Here is a 24,155-nt window from a genome sequence, read left to right on the forward strand (position 1 = left end):
TGTTGATGCTTTATTTTTCGTTAATTTAGTCACTGTATTGAATAAATACCTGGGGTTGTGTTTGTTTTCTTCTAAAAGAGATGAAAAGTAATCAGATCTAGCCATTTTTAATGCTTTTCTGTAGGATAGGTTACTTTCCCGCCAAGCAATACGAAATACCTCTAGTTTTGTTTTCCTCCAGCTGCGCTCCATTTTCCGGGCTGCTCTCTTTAGGGTGCGAGTGTGCTCGTTATACCATGGTGTCAGACTGTTTTCCTTAATCTTCCTTAAGCATAAAGGAGCAACCATATCTAAAATGCTAGAAAATAGAGAGTCCATAGTTTCTGTTACATCATCAAGTTGTTCTGAGGTATTGGATATGCTAAGGAATTGAGATAAATCAGGAAGATTACTTACAAAGCAGTCTTTTGTGGTAGAAGTGATGGTTCTACTATACTTGTAACAAGGAGTATAATTTATTTGTTTTTTATTTGTTGAACATCAATTAAATTGTTACTCAAATTGTTATGGACGTTTTTTGTATTTTCTAGTTCGGGGAACAGACACAGTCTCTATAGTGTGATATCTAGGTGAAAGAGTTTCTATGTGCTGAGAATTAACTGATTTCTGTGACGTGAGGCGGCTAGCAGACGGTCGGTTTAGTCTGTCTGCTTCCTGACCTGGGCCCCAGTTAGTCAATTACAAACTCTAAGACTGTGCCATATTTCTAGAGAGAAGAGCGGCACCACCCCAGGAGGGATGAAGACCATCTCTTTTCAACAGGTCAGGTCTGCCCCAAAAACTCTGTCTATGAAACCTATGTTATTCTGCGGGCACCACTTAGACATCCAGCCATTGAGTGACGGCAGTCTGCTGTGTATCTCGTCACCACGGTAAGCAGGGAGGAGACCAGAGCATATTACAGTGTCTGACATCGTACTCGCAAGTTCACACACCTCTTTAATGTTATTTTTGGTGAAGTCGAACATCATTAACGCCGGCGTGAATAACAATCTTACTGAATTTATGTTTAGCATTAGCCAGCACTTTTACATTAGCCAAGATGTCAGGCGCTCTGGCTCCCGGTAAACATCGGACTATAGTGGCTGGGGTCTCTATTTTCACATTCCGTACAATAGAGTCGCCAATAACTAGAGCACTTTGATCAGGTTTCTCAGTGGGTGCATCACTGAGTGGGGAGAACCTGTTTGATGTTTTGATCGGAACGGAAGAGCGGTGTTTTGACCCGCAACTATGCCGCCTCTCAGTCACCCAGTCGCCCTGCTGCGGGGGCTCTGTAACCGGAACCGAACAATGTACAGGACTCCCTGAGCTAGTCGCATCCAAAGCCGTATCTACAGCCCTCAGATTCTTACTGTCCTCAATTAAAATTTGGACGCATGTCTCTAGTTCTGAAACCTTCTCTGTCAGTCTAACTATTTCCCTGCATTTATCACATGTGAATCCCTCGCTGCTGACAGAGAGAGCTACACTATACATGTGGCAAGCGGTGCAAACAACAATAGCAGGAGAAGCCATTACTCACCGTGATTGATGAATGATTCTGACTTACCACTTGTTTGATGAACTCCTGAAAAAACGGAGCGAGAGAGAAAAGAAACGGTGCGAGAGAAAAAACAGCAATAGACACGAATGAAAATGCGAATGACAAGCTAACTGGCTAACGAATGCTAACGTGCTGCACTCGCGGTTTTAGAATAAAAGCGAATGATCAAATTGATCAGATTAGTTTGATATATAATATCAGAAATATGGTGGGAATTAAGTTATATTTTATCACTTTAAACAACAGAGAGTGATAGTAAGATAGAGATTCAACAGAAAAGCGAAGCTACACGGAGCTATAATCATGCACCACTCACCTCAAATATACAATCACAAATATACTATATATCCAATTTTACAACTTATCACAAATATACTATATATCCAATTTTACAACTTATCACAAATATACTATATATCCAATTTTACAACTTTAGCTGTGCGATAACAGTTTATGTTTTACTATATATCCAACTTAATATACAGAGCAGCGTGAGAATTTTTATTTTTATATCCAACTATAATATATATCTAACTTTATATATAGAGCTGTGCGATAATATAGTTAACATTTTGCTATATATCCAACTTTAAATATAGAGCTGTGCAATAAAATAGTTAATGTTTTGCTATATATCCACCTTTACATATAAAACTGTGCGATAACATAGTTTACATTTGACTATGTATCCAACTTCACATATAGAGCTGTGTGGTAGTTTGTTTTACTATATATCCAACTATACTGTATATCTAACTTTACATATTAAAGCTGTGCGATAATAGTTCGTTTTGCTATATATCCAACTATTCTATATATCCAACTTTACATATAGAACTACACAATAATGTTAAAATTTACAATATATCCAACTATACTACATATCCAACTTTATATATAGAGTTCACATATATAATGTTTAAATTTTGCTATATACCCATCTATAATGTATATAATATAGCAGTAATATAGTTTGTTATATATCCAACTATACTACATATCCAACTTGATATAATGATATAATTGGCATGAAAATACTGTTCACGTTTACCCAACTATATTATTTATCCAACTGCAAAAACAGATGATATATTGCAATGTGATAATATACAGTAGCTTACATTTAGCTATATATACAACTAATATATATACAAAGCAGTGCAATAATATAATTTGTTTAGCTATATATCCATCTATACTACATATACAACTTTACTCTCACACACACACACACACACACACACTTACCTATCCAACTTTATATATAGAGTTCACATATATAATGTTTAAATTTTGCTATATACCCATCTATAATGTATATAATATAGCAGAAATATAGTTTGTATATCCAACTATACTACATATCCAACTTGATATAATGATATAATTGGCACGAAAATACTGTTCACGTTTACCCAACTATATTATTTATCCAACTGCAAAAACAGATGATATATTGCAATGTGATAATATACAGTAGCTTACATTTAGCTATATATACAACTAATATATATACAAAGCAGTGCAATAATATAATTTGTTTTGCTATACAGCCATCTATACTACATATACAACTTTACTCACACACACACACACACACATATATATATAAAACTGTGCGATAATGACATCAGCTAGACGAAAATAGTTTACTTTTTGCTCTCGCTCTATCTATCTATCTATCTATCTATCTATCTATCTATCTATCTATATAAAAAAAAACTCTGATGACATTATATATGGTTAAATGGTTCATATATTGCAATGTGATAATATACAGTAGCTTACATTTAGCTATATATACAACTAATATATATACAAAGCAGTGCAATAATATAATTTGTTTAGCTATATATCCATCTATACTACATATACAACTTTACTCTCACACACACACACACACACACACACATATATATATAAAACTGTGCGATAATGACATCAGCTAGACGAAAATAGTTTACTTTTTGCTCTCGCTCTATCTATCTATCTATCTATCTATCTATCTATCTATCTATCTATCTATCTATCTATCTATATAAAATAAAACTCTGATGACATTAAATATGGTTCACTACAGGTGAATTATGAAAAACTGTCCACTTTCCTGTTGAGTCTGAAGTTAACAATTTTCAGCATTTTGTTGGGTGTTACTACAGTTCAGTGTTTGATTTTGAGGATGTTTCTGTGACTCCAGCGTCCTGCGCAGAGTGAATGTCTGCAGGTCATTCTCACAGGGAACTCATGAAAGCTGGAGACTCATGGGAAGAGCTGAAGAGCTCCGGCTCAAACGCTGACTCCACCGCAGCTCTTTCAGAAACAGTCACTCAGACAGAGCTGTCAGGCGCTGCTTATTCTGAACATGTAAGAAGGGCACAGCGTCATCAGGGTGGTGTTTCAGAGCAGTGGATAAAAGCATTCGAAGTAAATCATGTCATCAGAGAGTGAATGTCTGCAGGTCATTCTCACAGGGAACTCATGAAAGCTGGAGACTCATGGGAAGAGCTGAAGAGCTCCGGCTCAAATGCTGACTCCACCGCAGCTCTTTCAGAAACAGTCACTCAGACAGAGCTGTCAGGCGCTGCTTATTCTGAACATGTAAGAAGGGCACAGCGTCATCAGGGTGGTGTTTCAGAGCAGTGGATAAAAGCATTCGAAGTAAATCATGTCATCATTAAAGACTTACTTTTCCAAGCTAAACATCTGCTTTTGAGTTCCACAGAAGAAAGTCAACGGATAAAGAAAAGCTTGAGAAAAGGCTAGCATGACCTAATGCGGGGCTAGTTGTCACACGTGGTGTGAACGTTTCCACACATGCTATAGCTTGACCAGACTAAAGGTGCGTACTTATGCACTATTCTATGATGTTTTGTAGTACACATAGTGTGAGTAGTGTGTTCACACTGAAAATTCCCTTCAAATACCTGGATGATGCACTTAAATAACCGAAAGAAGAAAGAAACAAGTGTGGAATGTTGAGTGCACAGTGCATACGTACATAATGTATAAGTGCATAGCATATAGTGTGTCATTTGGGACAGTTTTAGTGTATTTCCTAGTGGCCATAGAACATTGTACAGAGAATTAGTTTTTTACTAAAATGAATAAATCTTTGCAAGATATTACTGAACATCATATTTACAACATTATGTATAGAGAGAGCTGTGCAGTAATATAGTTAACATTTTGCTAAATATACAACTATATATCCAACTTTATTTATAGAGGTAGACAATATATAACCAACAATACTATATATTCAACTTTATGTATAGAGCTGTGCGGTAATATATTTTGCTATATAACCAACTATATATGTCCAAGTCCAACTTTATATATGTAAAGCAGTGTGATAATATACAGTAGTGAACTTTATGCTAAATATCCAACTATACTCAAAAGGTTCTTCACAGCGATGACATAGAAGAACCATTTTTGGTTCCACAAAGAACCATTCAGTCAAAGGTTCTTTAAAGAACCGTCTCTTTCTTACCTTTTTATAATCCGAAGAACCTTCTTTCGCCACAAAGAAGCTTTAGTGAAACAGAAAGGTTCTTCAGATGTTAAAGGTTCTTTATGGAACCATTTAGACAAAAAGGTTCTTCTGTGGCATCGTGAAGCACCTTTATTTTTAAGAGTGTACACTACATATCCAATTTTATATAAAGAGCTGGGTGATACAATTGTTTACATTTTGCTAAATATCCAACTATATAAGCATAGCAAAAGTAAATGATCCATCTCAGTTATTAGTGTTTACTTAAAAGGAAACACATCTGCTGTTATTTTAATCTTCAGTCTGATATTTAACAGGTTAGACAGTTCTTTAATAGATACACTGCTTTTCAAACGTTTGGAATCAGTAAGATTTTAAATGTTTTTTAAAGAAGTCTCTTCTGCTCATCAAGGCTGTATCTATTTGATCAAAAATACAGAAAAAATGTAATCTTGTGAAATATTTTCGCAACTTAAAATAACAGTTTTCTCTGTGAATCTCTGTTAAACTGTAATGTATTTCTGTGATGTGCAGCTGTATTTTCAGCATCATTCCTCCAGTCTTCAGTGTCACATGATCTTCAGAAATCAGTATAATATGCTGATCTGCTGCTCCAGAAACATCTCTGATTATTATCAATGTTGAAAACTGTCGTGCTGCACAATATTTTTTGTGGAAACCGTGACATTTTCACAGTTTACACAGGATTCACAGATGAATAGAAAGTTCAAAAGAACAGCATTTATTTGAAATAGAAATATTTAGGAACATGATAAATGCTTTACGGTCACTTTTCATCAGTTTAATGCATCCCTGATGAATAAAAGGATTAACTTTGTTTTTTTTACCCACAAATTTCACCACAAATCTAGCAATTCAACTATGGAAGCCCACTTCCACCACTGAATAAAAAAAAATTAAAAAGCTAATTGCGACTTTTTTTTCTCAGAACTGAGAGTTCATATCTCGCAGTTGCAAGTTTATATCTCAGAATTCTGAGGAAAAAAAGCAGCAATTTGTGGAAATGGGCTTCCATGTTAAACTGCATTTTTCCCTCCAAATAATTAAAATCTCATTTCTACTAAATCTTATTGCATCACTGAACAAGCTCAGCATACGTCTATGGTGAAGGTTTAATCATTACTGATAAATATCAGGTAAATGAATGGGATTTTCCTCCTGGAACCCAAGCGTTGTGCTCTGTCTGGCCCATCATTAGTTAAGCATTAATTACAGCACACCTTTAGGATGCTGACGTGTTCGCTGGATTGAGAGAAGCAGTGATTACAGCAGCGTCTGAAACACTGAAACTGAACACAGCCGAGAATCACATGAAATAGCCCACACAAATCAGATCTAATCATCACATCAGAGAGAGCAACCCATCTGTGTGTTTTCTGAAGAATAAGCTGACAGTCTGCGTTACAGCGCCACCTACAGGACACACAGACTATCAACACAGCAGCATCGTAATAACACTGCTGATGAAGCCACGATGAAATATCGCATGTTTACAGACAATGTGCTAATATCACAATATTGGAACACTATCTGTTAAGCTTTAATTTGCAATTAATTCACAATTGAAATGATTATACTTCATGTAATTTCTCATTTAGTTTAACTTGATGCACTAAAATAACTAACATTGAAATAAAAAGTATATTTATTTAAAAATGAGAAAAACACAAAAAAATGATTACAATTTTACAATTAAAATGAGAACTATATAAAATAGAAAATAAATATTTTAAAAAGGTCTATAAAATCATTTTTTTCTTCTCTCCTGATATTGAGATTTTTGGCCGATTTGTTACGGATTCTAAAAAAGAAACTTAAGGCAAACACTTAATATGTATAATAAATAATGTTAATACAAATCCTTTAAAAAGGCCATACTTCTATAGTTTTGGGGTGAAATATGACCTGGACGTGCTTCACGTGACCAACAACTTTACCATGCTTCAAACCACGGCAGCAGATTTTCAGTTTTTCACAAACTAAACTGTAGCTTTTCCCACATCTGAATTACATTAGACAGACAAACACAAGCACAGTGTTAGAGTCGTGTTAAATTTTATTTGGTCTTGCTCCTTTTTCTCTTTTTTTTAAAACTTAAAAATTCCACAGGTTAAAACCCATTACAATTAGCAAAAGAAACATTCACACCTTCTTTAACAGAGATACACTTGTCATTGAGCTCTCTCTCTCACACACACACACTCTCTCTCACACGCACTCGCACACACACACACACACACACACACACACACACACACACACACACACTAATGGAGTGATTAGGCCCAGCCCATTGAGAATAACACACACAACATATGTTATACAGGCTTCACCAGAACTGAATATATAGCAATAAGCTTACAATAAAACATGAATCAACATGAAAAGAAGATTCTCCTCAAATCGGCGAGTTTTTAGCAGGTAGTGGAAGATAAACGTGAACATCCGTCTGTCCTGAGAGACGCCTGGAGTGTTTTGGTCAAATAAATCTCAAAAACAAAGAGCATAATAGAAGAATTCTAAGGAAAAACAGTTCAGATATTTCTCTTTTCAATCGAGGCAAGCCTTTGTTTGTATTTCTGACACAGATTTGTCCCTTTGCAGCACCACTAACTCCACAGACTCCAGTGAAGAACCGAACAAAACCTAAAGATATTTATCAATATACAATTTAATAAAGCATCCTAACGTGGACTGTGTCTCTGACCCTTTAAAATCTCTCGAATCCAGTGTGTTAAATAAATATTAATAGCTTGCGATTAGCTTTATTCACTGCAAGCAGGATCTGCATACAGTGCAACGCTCAAACGCACGAGGATGATGATGATCCTCGTGTTGGCGTGTGTGTGTGTGTGTGTGAGAGAGTGTGTGTGTGTGTGACTGTGTGTGTGTGTGTGTGAGTGTGTGAGTGAGTGTGTGTGTGTGTGTGTGTGTGTGAGAGAGAGCTGATATTTCCTCCTGACACACTACAGCAAAAGATAGAATTAACTGACTCAAGCTGCTGAGAATACTAGTGTTCTGATGATTTTGGCCACCGCTGTATGTGGAATGTGTAACGGATTCTCCAGCACATAACGCTCTCAGAATGCACAATAACACAACCTTAATGGCCAACAATCCATCTGAATCTGTGCTGAAACCAGCAATCATTTTGAAATCTTTTGGCACTGACTGCATCACTTTTGAGACTGATTAAAGCGATGCAACAAGTGCGGATCTATTTAAGCGCAACTAGAGGCCAATAAGACCCTGAGACAGCACAGAAAGATCACCCAAACGAAAATTTGACACATCAGCAACACTGCGTCAAATAGAAATCCCCTGCGTTTGGTTTCCCAGAGTTGGCACGGCCCTGGTTTACGGGACAGCGCTCAGAAGCGGTCATCTCTGAGCGGCGCCTGCGATCTGAACGGGCTGAGGCCGAGGCTCCGGTGAGGATGGACCCTCTCTTTGGTGCCGCCCATCCAGGCCAGGTCTATGAGCGGCGAGTCGGCCGGGTTCAGCGGCGCCACCCTGAGCGACAGATTGGGACTGCCGTTGGTGGAGCAGGGCGCCGAGCGCGAGGTGGGGAACGGGGCAGAGAAGGGGTCAAAGGTCGAGGCGTGGTCCGAGTTCACAGCAGGGTCGACCCTCAGATGGAAGGGGTCGCAGTCCGGGGAAGGGAAGAGGTCACAGTTTGTGAAGGGGTTTGTGGGTGAGGGCTGGTAGGCCAGGCGAGGGCTGCTGGGGCTGCTGATGACCGTCTTGGCGGCCGATACGAAGCTCCACGGGTCGATGCGGGGCCGGTTGGGGGACGGTCGCGGCCGAGGGACGATGTTGACCTCCAGACGCCGCGTTTTAGGGCTCCACAAGCGAGGGTCAGGATACAGGGCAAACGGCAGCGGAGACTTGTCCTCGGCCTCAAACGTGTCCGGACACAGCGGAAGATCCAAGACTAGAAGATAGGACAGAGAGGAGAATTAGGGATGCAACAATATCATCAATATCGCGATAGCAAAACTGTCTCGATATTATCATGGTCACATGTCGATATGAAACGACGGGTCTTCCGGGTAAAAAGTGTCATTTTTAAAATATATTTAAACTTCTTATTCTGACATAAAAGGTCTTTGAAGTTGTGTTTTGGGGCATTATGCTTTGGCACAGTATCTGTCAAATGAACTAAAACCGAAAGCACAATATGCTTAATCCCTTTATCAAGTCTGTTTGCACTGCGTGCTTCAAAGTAGGGATGTAACGATTAACTGCGAGCCGGTTGAAAATCGATTCAAATATGTGACGATTCAAATCGGTTGAGATGCTAAACAACTCGCGATTCAATTAGGGATAGTTTATATGAATGTATGTCTGAGGGGAACTTACTTACGTCTTTCGATGGTATTTTTTCTGTTCAACTTGCCTCTGTATAATGCATATTAAAGTTCATAAGCTGCTTTGTTTCAGCAATAATATACAAGTGCTATATTAGTATAGTATTATAGTTATATTTCAATTTCACAAAGAAACGTGCAGCATTTTGTCCAAACAATAATAAAAGGACACATTTAGTTTATAATTTGTCATTTTGTAAAAAAAATAATAAAAATCTTGAATCGAATCGTGAGTTGAGTGAATCGTTACATCCCTACTTCAAAGCGAAGCGCACACTTCGTTCAGACGATCAGCTCATGATCTGGTGTTTTCAATAAAGTTGTGAGTGCAATAAAGCTGTATAATTAAAGCTGACTCGTCTTACTGAGCTGTGAGGAGCTGAGTCCGCAGCTGCTCCTCCTCCTGCGCTCCCCGCTCTGCGGCGGCCCCTCGGCGTCTCCGTTAGCGTGTGGAGCCCGGCGGTCCCGCGGGTTAGGCGGCGGCGGCCGCAGCGAGTCCGTGCTGAAGCTGATCAGATCCCCCACCGCCTCGGGCTCCGGCAGGTGTGTCCGGGACGAGGCCCGCGGTGGTGGAGTGGGAGGGTGCTGCGGCTCCACACAGCGGCCCAGAGCTACAGAGGCCAGCAGGGCGGCGCTGCTGAGCAGAGCACGGTGTGTGCCCTTCCCTCGACACAGCGGCCCGGGGGGATCCGGTCTGGGAGAACCGCACGGGGACGAGCCGCCCTCCTCGCTCTCGGAGCCCTCTGAGACACACCGGGAAACATCAAACATTCACTACATATACAGTGCTGGCCAGAGTTACGTTTAGAAGTAGTGCATTACAATATTAATCCATATAAATGTTACCTAATTACTTTTTATGGAAAGCAATGCTGCCCTACAAAGGCAAAAGACCGTAACTCGCTAGAGTGTGAAACTAAGACAAATGACTTTAAAGTTTTTTATTTGTCCAGCCAAATTAATTGTATTGTAGGTAGGACACTGGAACTTTGGCAACTGGATGTTTTAGTAATGAAAATTGTGAGCTCAAACTTGATTTTTACCCCTATTATGAAGTTACTGTACTCTGCCTTTGCATTGTCTGCAAAAAGTGAGAAGTCACACCAAGGGAAAAGGCAGTAACTTCCACATTATCAATATTTGGTTGCTGATCACCATTTATAAAATCGTTATAGACACCTGTATAAAACATAGTGATCATGGGATGTCTTATAGGCTATTGCATATAGTAATGAGACTGTATTAATTGTTTTTTGACCATAACAAGCAGACTAAAAGCTAAACATGCAAGTGGATACCGTTTTGCAACCAATTTATTCGCTATGCTCAAAAGAATGCTAGACATAGCGTAATTGCTTTTATATGGACTTGAATGAAATATCCTAACCTAAAAGAACGACTTGTGGATTGTTGTGAACGCCAGCAAGCAGGAATAATGCTCAGAATGCTTGTGGAGTAAACATCTCCGATGACGTTCATCGCCATGGATCGATTTTATCGGGTTACAAGAAAAGGTAGGATATGGATTTAATTGCGAACTGTTAGTACTGATTTAATGATTGATCGTGCTACATGCTACGGCATTCCAGCCCACACGCGTCCAACTAGAAGTGACACCCTGGTGAATAATCTGCATTATAAAAAGGAAAAAAAATCATCTTTAAACGTTATTCACAATTACGACTGTAAAGGCCCTTTCACATTAAGAGTGAAATTAACACGCCTCAGGCTGAAGAACATGCCTCTGCACTTACTCCCGATTTCTCTCAACACAGGGACAGGAGAGCTGTCAGTAAATAAATAGAAAAACAAAGTAACTTGCGCTACTTATTTGAAAAAGTAACTTGGATATGTCCTTGTTAATTTAAAAGTAATGTGTTACTTTACTAGTTACTTGAAAAAGTAATCTGATGACGTAATTCGCATTCCACATACAGCTTTGTGTTTAAAGCAGCTTGTGTCCTCGGTGCACTTGAGCAGAGTTTCTCAGGAGCTTCGCAGAGATGACTGACTTAAAACCCTTTTTAGCTGCTGAAAATACTAGAGTTCTAATTGTTTTGGCCACCGCTGTATATATCAGCATCAAGGGCTGTCTTAGAAGCAAACTGAAGTAAACAATGTTAAGTTGTGGTCACAGCAACAAAATTTCGGCAATCGAACAGTGACATATGAAGCACAGCTCAAAGCTTTCTGTTGGTCAGTGCGGCGAATCCATGACCAAACTGAACCCGTCACAAAATCAGCTCGGGAAAACCTTTTGCTTTCATGTGAAATTCAGTATTGTGTGGATTCCCACTTAAAAGATTGGATTTTCACAAACACTGGTAAAAGTAACCACACATTAATTAAAAATGAAAATTACAATAAATAACTCAATAGAGAAAATTTCATCAAGTTGGCTCTTTGACGGATTGCTTTGTTCCTATATGTGTGTGTGTGTGAGTGAGTGTCTGTGAGTGTGTGTGTGTGTGTGTGTGTGTGTGTGTACGTGTTACCGTTGTGGCTGGACTCTAGTGTGATGGGTCTGTACTCCTCAAAATCAGCTTTGGAGTCCTCGCTCTCGTTACTGTCCACCTCCAGGAGTTTGGCTCTCATCGACAGACTGACACACACAAACACACACATCAGATTTAATCATTTCATTCACACATTCTGATATAACACACACAAACACACATGTACCTGTTCTCCTGCGCGCTCAGACGGAGGATCTTTGGACTCTTGGGGCTTTTGGGGCTCAGGTGAGGAGCGAATCTCCTCTCGCCGTTGGTCTGCTTGAGAGGAAGAGACTCCAGCGGCCAAACAGAGCTCCACTTACTCTCACTGGGACTCACTGAGACACACAGCAGAGAGAGACAACAAACATCTGAGACACAACAGCGCCACCATGTGCTGACAGACACACTTTCATCATGATGCACAGGGTCTTCTGGAATCCACATCAGTATATATATATATGTATATCTATGGGTCAAAGACGAAAAAGGGTTTAAGCATAAAAACAATAAGTGTAATACTGCTTTAAATGGTTGCCCCCCCCCCAAAAAAATAAATAAATAAATTCTGTTAATTTAATTGCAATTTTGTTTTTTTTCTTTTGAGCAAAAAATAAGCATCAAACATTTTCCCCTGATTTACAGAAGAGAGCCACTAAAATGTCATTCAGTGTAACAATCGTGTCAGGCATATTTACAACAAAAATCAATTTATGGCACATTAAAAGACTAATTACTTGTAATTTTACATTTTTAAAATTTGCCACTATCCTAGGTTTGGCCCATTTGTCAGAAATAATTTTTTACTCATTTAAAACACAATCAAATTTAATATGCTCCCTTATTCTTTTATATGTTTTAATTAATATGTACAAGTCATAATAAGCATGTTGTTTGAATTTTTACATAAATATTGTGTTACACTGAATGACAATATAGCACTATTTCAACCAAATTTTTTAATTTTATTCTCCAAAAATGTATTTGAAACCTTAAAAGTAGACACTTCACTTAAATTTAATGTGCTTTCTATGGACATAAAATCACTTTTGTAAATTTCTTTTGATGCAGACATCTTAAGGCCTTTGACCCATATATTTTTTTTCTTTTAGTGTCTATATAGATTTTTTTATTTTTTTGTTTATGTGGTTGTAGTTACTTTAGTACTTACGTTAAACTGAATGAAAATGATTTTTTAAAGTCAGTTAACATTTATTTTATTTTATATTAAACTAAACTAGGTTATTAACAATATATATCTACCAAATATTACTTTGTTTGTTCGTTTGTACCTTCCTCTTAATTTTGAATCTGTTTAATGCCTTTCACTTGTATTTGAGAATCTCCAAATCTTGTTCGGTGTGATGTAGTGTTCTGTAAGGTATGGAAGAATAAGTGAAGGAATGAGATGTCCAGGCAAACTCACGCTGTATCGCTCGGAAGCGCGGACCGATGGACGGAGAGCCCAGATCCGGAGAGTTACGCCTCTTCTCCAGACACGGAGACGCCTGGACCGTGATCTTATGGATAAAATCTGTACAGCAGAAAACAAGCAGTATTTACATTCAGATCACGACAAACACAACAACTGCAACACACTACAGACAAAACCACTGAGATTCTGCTCTATGTTGCTTCCACAACAAGCCTTCTTTCAGACTAGCGGAAAGAAAACATACGAAACACACACTGAAGTGTTTATAGTATTGCACGGTCTATTCGTGTCTGTAGATTTCAATTACAATACAGATCTTTAAAGAGTTTTTCCTCAACTTCAGCAGCCCTTACACACATCAAAACTTAGAGTTTTATACCTCTCTACATTCTGAAGGTTTTTACTGTGGGCTTTGTTCATATTTCATTCACATGAGTTTTTATTACATTTTATTCCTAAAAACGTGGTAAAAATGCACTTATTTCGATCTGTTAACAGTATTTCCAGATTTATGGATTGATAAAAAGAGAAATCCAGAATCCCTTCAGTAAAAACCTTTAACTCTAATATGTCAACAAAATCAAACAAGAATAATGAACCTGACTTTAGATTTCTGTTCTGGACATTTCTGCAAATGAGTGCATGTTTAATGATATAAAGCCTCACATTTAACAACACGGTTAATTATTATTAACGATGTGAAGAAGTGTGTGTTTTCTGTGTTCTGTTACATGTTCCCTTATCATTTCCATTCTAGTGTCACAACAGCTCATTACTGTGCATCTGCAGCTCATTAATAAAGAGTGTGTAATAATTATCATCATCTTTATATGACGTGAAGGCTCACCCTGCGGCATGCTGATCTTCTCTCCGTTCTTCACCTTCAGCTTGTGCTTCTTGAAGGTTCCCTTGCGCTTCTTGACGTTGGGTTTCTGGTTGTGGTTGAGGTGTAGGATGAGCAGCGATAGCTCGCGCTCGAACACGTCTTGCTCCCACTGCGCTAACTGCTGCTCGCGCTGACGCAGGAACTCCTCGTGAGACTTCTGCTCCAGCGCCGCGCGCTTCAGCTCCTCCTCACGACACCGCAGCTCCTGCACACAGTTCACACCAGACTAGCGCTTAACTAAAACCAAAGCCATATCCATTACTCCAAATAAAATAAACATTAACCAAAATACTACATAAAATGTTCATTTTTCATTATGTTGAAGTACTAAACTAAAACCAAATAAAATAAAACTTACAAAAATGACAAGCATTTTAATTTAAAGTTTTTAATTTGGCAGAAAATAGGAATGTTCATATATTAAAGTAACTATATTAAAATAAATATTGTTCTTAAATTTTGTAGAAGTTCAGAAGATTTAAGAACTAAATGTTCCTTAAGATTCAGTAATTTATATGACCTTTTTTAATTTATGGGATACGTTTTTTTTTACTCTCTACTCGCAAATGGCAATTCCTACTCAATAAAACATTTTAGCACTTGACATAACTAAACAAAATGTATATTCATTATAGAAATGTCCATGAATTTTTTTTACATTTTTTATTTTCGTTTACTTTAAGTTGAAGTACCAAATCAACTAAAACTAAGTAAAACTATAAAATTAAACTTAAAACAACTATACTGGCATTTAAAAATGTATCTAAAAATGACAAAAACAAAAAATATATTTAAAGTTTTAAATTAAAATAAAAATAGAAAATAAAAATTTTATTCAGTACATTTGCATTTATGGGATAATGTATTAAAATTACTCACAAATTTGAATTTCTACTCAATTAAGTACTTTTGAGCTTGACATTACTAGAAAAATGTATATTCATTATAGAAATGTACGTGACTTTTCAAGATATTATTATTTTCCGTGACTTCAGAAATCTCACTTTTAAAATCCCCTCATATATATCCAGGTTTTCCAAGACTGTTGTTCTTAATTAAAAATCACACAAAAATTAATAGAAATAAGAAACAGGCTGTCAGTTTCCTTAATCTAGATTTTTAGCTATCTTAGCTTATTTTAAATCATTTAATTGTGCTGAGGCCCCCATTGGGCCCCGGCCCCTTTCACAAATGTATGTAGACTATGGTAAGAGAGTTGAAATGCCATTGTTATTAGAGTTATTAATGTAAAACCATAGATTTTTGCATTTTATGAGCTGAATTAGTCCATGCGCGTGTTTGCTGAGGAGTTGCGGGTGACCGACCCATGAAGAGCAGATCTACAGCACAGTATCTCATCATGCACTGAATGGCGTGTGTACCTTCTCTTTGGCCCGCAGCTCGTCAAACATGTCCTGGATCTCGAGTTTCCAGTCCTCCTGGAGCGAATGGAAGGAGTCCTGCGGCATCTCGTCCTTCACCTGCTCCTCCAGAGCCGTCAGCTGCTGCAGGATGGAGGAGAAGCTGGGCCGCCGGTGCGGATCCTGATCCCAGCACTCTGACACACACACATTTATTAAAATATCACTATTAGAACTTCTCATTGGATGACATCTCATCGTCTCTGTACTCTGCACTGTGACAGTAAATTGGAATCTTATCTAATCCCATTTAATACTATCATGGTTTTTATTTATATTCGCTTGAATTTTATTTTATTTTTCTGTTTTCATTTTAAATATGGGTCCAGTTTTAGTACTTTTGCTGTGTGTTTTTTTTTTGTGTGTCATTTTTATTTAAATTTTTTTCTTTTAGGGTTAGATTGAATGTATGAATGTATGATGGACCCACCGGACATGAGCTGGGCGAAGGGCTCGGGGCAGGTGGAGGGGATGGGAAGGGTCAGCTTGTTCACGGCGACTCCATAAGCCACGGCCAGACCATCGATCCCTCTGTAAGGAGCCTCTCCAGTCAGCAGCTCCCATAATAACACACCATAACTACAGACAGACAGAGAGACAGAGAGAGAATGAGTAAGAGAGAGAGAGAGAAGGCCCACAGCTGCTTTATATAGCCATCTATTTACAGCATTCACACACACACACACACACATATACACAACACAATATACACAACAGTTCTTTCTGGTCCTCGAATCTGATTGGCTGATAAGAGTGCAATATTAGAGTGATATCAGAACTCCAACAGCCGTTTCACAGTTTGTAATAGTTATGGGAGAAACAAACCTTTTCAAAGCTTCGAATCAATTGAACCAATTGCTTCACAAAATGATTCAGTTTCGAAGCGCTCGAAACACCACACGCTAGTGACGCCTGCTGGTCAAAACTGTGTAAATGCAACAAAAACTGCTTTTTACAAACCCAATGCAAATGCTTTCTTGAACGTATAATATATTAAATGCAATCAAAATAATGAAATACCATTAAATATGAAGTGTCTGTATAATATGTGTTTTTAAAATAATTATTATTCATTTGCAGGGCTTGTTTTGTTTGTTTTATGGAGAGCTTAAACAGGCCAGTTAGAGACTACAACTCATCCTTTTAATTGCACACGTCTCGTTAAAAATGTCTACAAATTGATAAAACTTATCCGAGATCAGAGACGCTGGGAGGCGAGCTCAATGAACTCACATGATTCACGGATTCAGAGATCGCCCCCCAAAGGCAAACTATTGAAATTTCGAAACAATTATGACGTAACGAAGCCTCGTTTACTGAAATCACGCGACTTTGGCATTTTGACACGCGCTCCGAACCACTGTTTCGAAACGAATGGTTCGTAAAGGTTTCGAAGCTTCATGAAGCAGTGTTTCAAAAAGTTTTTAGTTACATTGTTCCGCCATTAGATGGCGACAAGAGACTGTTTTTATGAGTCAGCAGTAAAGACTTTTACTTTGAAAAACGCTATAAACGGAAGTTATTTTTAGTTTCAACAACAGCTTGATGCAGCGAACAAATGCACTGAGCAGCAAAATCACCCTTAACAGATGAAAGGATATTAACGTTACGACAAAGATATCGCTTTCCTCAGCAGACATTCAAACTAATGTTTTATTGTGAATATGAGATTGATCTGAAGAATGAATGCTGGATCAGATGCAGGTAATAATCACACTCGCTCAATTAGTCTCTTCATAATACTCTACTACACATAATACACAGCTTTTAATACAGTAATACAATAAGCTTTCAATGAGGCAACTCAACGTTCCTTTGTTACTGGTTCTAAAGAGACGTTTTGTAATTAGTAACAAAGGCTTGGGCTCAGCTGTTAAACTGTCAACTTTAGATTTTAATCTGTGGCGGAAGGAAGTAGTTCTGCACACGTCTCTTCATAATACTCTACTACACATAACACACAGCTTTTAATACAGTAATACAATAAGCTTTCAATGAGGCAACTCAACGTTCCTTTGTTACTGGTTCTAAAGAGACGTTTTGTAATTAGTAACAAAGGCTTGGGCTCAGCTGTTAAACTGTCAACTTTAGATTTTAATCTGTGGCGGAAGGAAGTAGTTCTGCACAAAAGAGGGCTTTAAAAGACACTCTGTTGTTATTTTGTTTATGTATTTACACACTTGTGCCATCGAACTGTTGTATAAACGCAATATCACACTCGTAGAAGTGCGCAGAGGTATGCCAATACATACGTTGACAGGCAGGTAGGAAAGCCAATTAAAACACTCGGACCGAACGTTTTGATTGGACGAACATTTCTTGGTCCTATGCCTTCCACAGAATGTATAAATACAGATAAATACATTTAGACCACTTAACTTAAAGATTGCTATCAGGATGTGCAGAGACTTTCAACCAACATAACCAAAAATGTTTCTGAAGACAATCACCTATTGCACCTTCAAGTCTAGTCCCAGACTAAAATGTAAGTCTGAGCTGTGTCAAATGAAAGAAATGTGCACTGACTAATCTTAAAATATATCAGTGTGTTTGTTTTGTCTCGAGATGCACACCAGTAATGTGTTTTCTTAGGCATGTTTATGAAAAATTTCTTAAATGTCCTAATTGAACTATGGCCTAATCCTGGCTTAGTCTAAGCCCTGTCTATGAAATCAGGCCTATATTTACAATATGCTTTGATATGAATATTACAGCACTGAAAAGCTCAAAAAAGGTTAAAACCTTTCATGTCTGATTAATTATAACTGCTGTAAAAGTTAATATGGTGCATTTAGTGCATCAGAATCAGAATCAGAAAGAGCTTTATTGCCAAGTATGTTTGCACATACAAGGAATTTGTTATAGTGTCACAAGCTTCCAGTACACTGAGACAACAACAACACACAGATAATAAAAGTGAGATGTGAATAAAATACACATGCATAAATATAAACCACAAAAAAAAAGAATAAATTGTATGTACAGGTGTGCTATAGATGGAATAGGAATATAATAAAATAAAATAAGTTGTAGGGATGTACTAGGGTTTAGGGTGATAAATAAGTATAAGGTTATTGCACATACTGTACTTTAATTGCACAATGGGAGAACATTAACTGTTCATGAGGTAGATTGCCTGGGGAAAGAAACTGTTCTTGTGCCTGGCTGTCCTGGTATTCGGTGCTCTGTAACGCCGACCAGATGGCAAAAGTTCAAAAAGGAGATGGCTTGGATGTGATGGATCCAGAGTGATTTTCTGAGCCCTTTTCCTCACTCTGGATGTATACAGTTCTTGGAGGGTAGGCAGGGGAGCACCAATAATCCTTTTAGCAGTCCGAACCATCTCTGTAGTCTTCTGATGTCTGATTTTGTAGCTGAACCAAACCAGACAGTTCCTGTGGCAGTCCTCAGCTGGCGAAGGAAGTACAAACTCTGCTGGGCCTTTTTAACAATGGAGTCAATGTGAGTGTCCCAGTGTCCCACCTGAGAGATGGTGGTGCCCAGGAACCTGAATGACTCCACTGTCGTTACAGTGCTATCCATGATGGTGAGTGGGGGGAGTGCAGGGGGGTTCCTCCTGAAGTCCACGATCATCTCCACTGTTTTGAGGGTGTTCAGCTCCAAGTTGTTAAGACTGCACCAGACAGCCAGCTCTTTAACCTCCTGTCTGTAAGCAGACTCGTCTCCATCCTTGATGAGACCGATGACTGTAGTGTCATCTGCATACTTCAGGAGCTTGACAGAGGGGTCTTTAGAGGTGCAGTCATTGGTGTAGAGGGAGAAGAGCAGTGGGGAGAGGACGCAACCCTGAGGGGTGCCAGTGCTGGTGGTGCGGTTGTTGGATGTGAATTTACCAATTCTCACTAGCTGTTGCCTATCTGTCAGAAAGCTGGTGATCCATTGACAGATAGAGCTAGGGACAGAGAGCTGGGTTAGTTTGGTCTGGAGGAGTGTTGGGATGATGGTGTTGAAAGCAGAGCTAAAGTCCACAAACAGGATCCTCACATAAGTCCCTGTTTTGTCCAGATGTTGCAGGATGAAGTGCAGTCCCATATTGACTGCATCATCCACGGACCTGTTTGCTCGGTAAGCAAACTGCAGGGGGTCTAGTAAGGGTCCAGTAATGTCCTTCAGATAAGCCAACACCAACCTCTCAAATGTCTTCATGACCACAGACGTTAGGGCCACAGGTCTGTAGTCATTAAGTCCTGTTATCTTAGGTTTCTTTGGGATGGGGATGATGGTGGAGCGTTTGAAGCAGGCAGGGACTTTGCACAGCTCCAGTGATCTGTTGAAGATCTGTGAGAAGATGGGGGCCAGTTGGTCAGCGCAGGTTTTCAGACAGGCTGGTGTCACACCGTCTGGGCCTGGTGCTTTTCTTCTCTTGTTCTTCCTGAAGACCTGGCGCACATCATCCTCACTGATCTGAAACGTAGGAGTGGGGGAGAGGGGGGTTGCAGGAGGTGTTGATGGTTGTGTGGAGAGATGTTCAGAGCGGGTGTGGGGTGTTAGACTGGGAGTTTCAAATCTACAGTAAAACCCATTCAGGTCTTCAGCAAGTTGTTGATTGGCCTCAGTGCTGGGGGATGGTGTCTTGTAGTTGGTGATGTCCTTCAGGCCTTTCCACACTGATGCAGGCTCATTCGCAGAAAACTGGTGTTCTAGTTTTTAGCGTAGTTCCTCTTGGCCACTCTAATCTCCTTATTCAGTGTGTTTCTGGCCTGATTGTACAAGACTCTGTCCCCCCTTTTGTAGGCGTCCTCTTTGGCCTGACGAAGATGACGAAGTTTTGCTGTAAACCATGGCTTATCATTGTTGAATGTTAAATGAGTCCTGGTAGGGATGCACATGTCTTCACAGAAACTGATATATGATGTTACAGATTCTGTGAGCTCGTCCAGATCGTTGGTGGCTGCTTCAAAAACACTCCAATCAGTGCAGTCGAAACAGGCTTGCAATGCCTGCTCTGTTTCGTTGGTCCACCTCTTTACAGACTTTACTACAGGTTTAGCAGATTTAAGTTTATGCCTGTAGGTCGGTATAAGATGAACCAGGCAGTGGTCAGAGAGTCCTACAGCTGCTCTGGGGACCGAGCGATATGCATCCTTTATTGTGGAGTAACAATGGTCCAGTATACTACTGTCTCTGGTGGGACATGTAATATGCTGTCTGTATTTTGGCAGTTCACGGGAAAGATTTGCTTTATTAAAGTCCCCGAGAATGATTAAAACAGAGTCCGGGTGTTGTTGCTCTGTCTCTGTGATCAGATCAGCGAGTTTCTGTAAAGCTGAGCTCACGTGTGCTTGCGGAGGGATGTAAATACTCACGAGAATGAACGAGTGAAACTCCCGCGGCGAATAGAACGGCTTACAGTTAATGAAAAGCGCTTCTAGATCGGAACAGCACATCTTCTTTAACGCTGTAACATCTGTACACCACCTTTCGTTGATGTAAAAGCATGTCCCGCCGCCGCGTGATTTCCCCGTTGATTCTGCATCGCGGTCTGCTCTAAACAGCTGAAAGCCCGGCAGTTGTAGCGCGCTGTCCGGAATGGCGTCATTCAGCCAGGTTTCCGTGAAACACAGAGCAGCAGAGTGTGAAAAATCCTTATTTGTCTGGGAGAGCAGAAGAAGTTCGTCCGTTTTGTTGGGTAGAGAGCGGAGATTCGCCAGATGGATGCTCGGCAACGGCGTTCTGAATCCGAGCTTCACGAGCACGCCGGCTCTCTTCCCCCATCTCTGGAGAGACCTAAAAATGGCTGTCCAACCAAGTTTACCATCCAACCTGACCGAACTGGAGAGGATCTGCAAGGAGGAGTGGCAGATGATCCTCAAATCCAGGTGTGAAAAACTTGTTGCCTCTTTCCCAAAAAGACTCATGGCTGTATTAGATCAAAAGGGTGCTTCTACTAAATACTGAGCAAAGGGTCTGAATACTTAGGACCATGTGATATTTCAGTTTTTCTTTTTTAATAAATCTGCAAAAATGTCAACAATTCTGTGTTTTTCTGTCAATATGGGGTGCTGTGTGTACATTAATGAGGAAAAAATATTAACTTAAATGATTTTAGCAAATGGCTGCAATATAACAAAGAGTGAAAAATTTAAGGGGGTCTGAATACTTTCCGTACCCACTGTATATATATATATCAGCAGTTTTCTGAGCTTTCTGATAGAAAAATCACAGAATTTAAAAGCTCAAATTAAGCTAAAACTTTTTTAGTGACCGTTTCATTAGTGGATGTAATACATTATTTTTCATTGCATTGATTTGTGTTGTAAATTCAAAGCTGTCAATTTTAGACATTTTACAACATCAAATGAAATTTTTAGCTAATGGCTTCCTGAAGTCATGTTTAAGGATGGGATGAGTGAAAACACATCATGACTATCAGTAAAACATGATTTGTTCAGGCAGTTTGACATCACTCGGTCTGAATTTCCCTTTCACAGATTCATCAGAGCTTCATCTTTAGCTCCTGACTTCAGCCATTATTACATAACTGTGTAACAGCGGCAGTGAGTTAATCATATGATCTCCAGTAGTGGGTTAACCGGTAATTCCTGAAGAGCAGAAGAACGTCATCTAGTACTGAAGTCTATAAACTGCAATAACTACAACTCATCAGCAGCTAGAATAAAGCCTCAGTTGAAGTACAAAATGTACAGTTTCAACCTCAGCAAGTGAAAACCTCAGACTAAATCATGATTAAAAGTGCTGAGAACATGCATGTGAAGACTTCATCATTCATTATTTTCAGAACATCGCCGCTCTGTAAGAGAGAGTGGTGCAAATGGTTGCCAGGTTGTGAATAAATTAAACACAGAGCTGCAAATAAGGCGATCATAAGCACTTTTTCCAGAGTGTGTATATAGTTGCCAGATTGTGGAGATAAATTAAACCCAAAGTACTTAAAAAAAAAAAAAAAAGAAGAAGCTCTGATTGAGGGGATTTAAACCCTTGAAATCTGGCAACCGCAAGGGGAAAAAAGGTCATCCATGAGTGTTTTTCGCCAGTTGTCATTAACGTGGACCTCACGGCAGACGTGTTTTCTCAGAGGAACCTTGCTCACCTCCAGACGTCACTGCCTTTGGAGAAGGTGGATGATTTGATGACCTCCGGTGCCATCCAGGCGTAGGTTCCCGCGGTGCTCATCTTCGTCGTCTTGTGCCACTCGCGTGCCAGACCGAAATCTGTGATCTTCAGGGTTTTGCCCTCGATGCTGTCATTCTCCACAGGCTCCGCCAGCAGAACTGAGACACACACACACACACACAGATAGATGTCAGAAATACTGTCTCGATAATGTTTTCCCTCCAAAAACAATGTGCATCATACAAACACAGACCACACAACGACAGCAGGAGACACACACACACAAAATATCTTTCACATCCTCTTCTAAACCATCAACAATCACACGATACTTGTCAATTGGTGTTTAACTATTTAATTGTTTTATGTCCAGTTTGACAAGTCACCTTTATTTTTATAGCACTTAATACACTAGAGATTGCTTGAAAGAAATGAGTCCTGTGATGCTAGATGTATGAGATCGATGTTGTGAAATGTGCTGCAGTGTTATTTAGAGAGGAACAGAGAAGGCCAGGAAAGTAAACATTTAAATGCATAAATAATCGCAAAAATAAAGACATAAATATTTATCTTATTTACATAACAGTAAGTAGTAAGTAATTAATAAATAAATGAGTCCTGTGATGCTAGATGTATGAGATCGATGTTGTGAAATGTGCTGCAGTGTTATTTAGAGAGGAACAGAGAAGGCCAGGAAAGTAAACATTTAAATGCATAAATAATCGCAAAAATAAAGACATAAATATTTATCTTATTTACATAACAGTAAGTAGTAAGTAATTAATAAACAAGTAAATAAAAGATTAATATTTATTTATATAAGTAAACAATATGTACACAAAATGTAAAAAAAGTAAATGAGCAAATAAATAATAAAAACAAAAACTGCTTTTGAGCATGGTTATATATTCTCTCTATGAAGCCTCCATTATACACCATATGGACAAAGGTATTGGGACTCCTGAACATTAAACCAGCGGGGACTTTTATGACATAGCTTTCTAAATAAACAGACGTTAATATGGAGTTGGTCCCCTTCTCCTCTGGGAAGGCTTTCCAAGAGGTTTTTGAGTGTTTCTGTGGGAGTTTTTGCCTATTCATTCAGTAGATCTATTAGATGAGATTCACTCAGACCACATTGCTAAAACTGTCCGGTCCTGCAGATTTGCTTTATACAACATTAGGAAGATCAGGCCCTTTCTTTCAGAACATGCTTCACGACTCCTTGTTCAAGCTCTTGTTCTGTCCAGGTTGGACTATTGCAATGCTCTCTTGGCAGGTCTTCCAGCCAGTTCTATCAAACCTCTACAATTAATCCAGAACGCAACAGCAAGATTAATCTTTAATGAGCCGAAAAGAACACACGTCACACCTCTGTTCATCAATTTGC

At 39.0% G+C, this 24,155-nt stretch overlaps 1 protein-coding gene across 1 annotated transcript in view; it reads right to left on the bottom strand.

The window, feature by feature from the left end:
* Positions 1-8,014: 8,014 nt before the first annotated feature.
* LOC107575154 (mitogen-activated protein kinase kinase kinase 10) overlaps positions 8,015-24,155 on the bottom strand; it is an 18,234-nt gene continuing 2,093 nt past the window's right edge. The window contains exons 2-9 of the mRNA XM_016261571.1: positions 16,101-16,249; positions 15,632-15,807; positions 14,211-14,454; positions 13,355-13,462; positions 12,116-12,266; positions 11,929-12,035; positions 9,799-10,176; positions 8,015-8,997 (exon numbers count right to left, since the gene is read on the bottom strand). Of these exons, the coding sequence (XP_016117057.1) occupies positions 8,435-8,997; positions 9,799-10,176; positions 11,929-12,035; positions 12,116-12,266; positions 13,355-13,462; positions 14,211-14,454; positions 15,632-15,807; positions 16,101-16,249 (1,876 nt within the window). The 3' untranslated portion in view covers positions 8,015-8,434. The remainder of the gene's footprint in view (positions 8,998-9,798; positions 10,177-11,928; positions 12,036-12,115; positions 12,267-13,354; positions 13,463-14,210; positions 14,455-15,631; positions 15,808-16,100; positions 16,250-24,155) is intronic.

Source organism: Sinocyclocheilus grahami, unplaced genomic scaffold, assembly GCF_001515645.1.
Source record: "Sinocyclocheilus grahami isolate Dianchi unplaced genomic scaffold, SAMN03320097.WGS_v1.1 scaffold2486.1, whole genome shotgun sequence".
Lineage (NCBI taxonomy): Eukaryota > Metazoa > Chordata > Actinopteri > Cypriniformes > Cyprinidae > Sinocyclocheilus > Sinocyclocheilus grahami.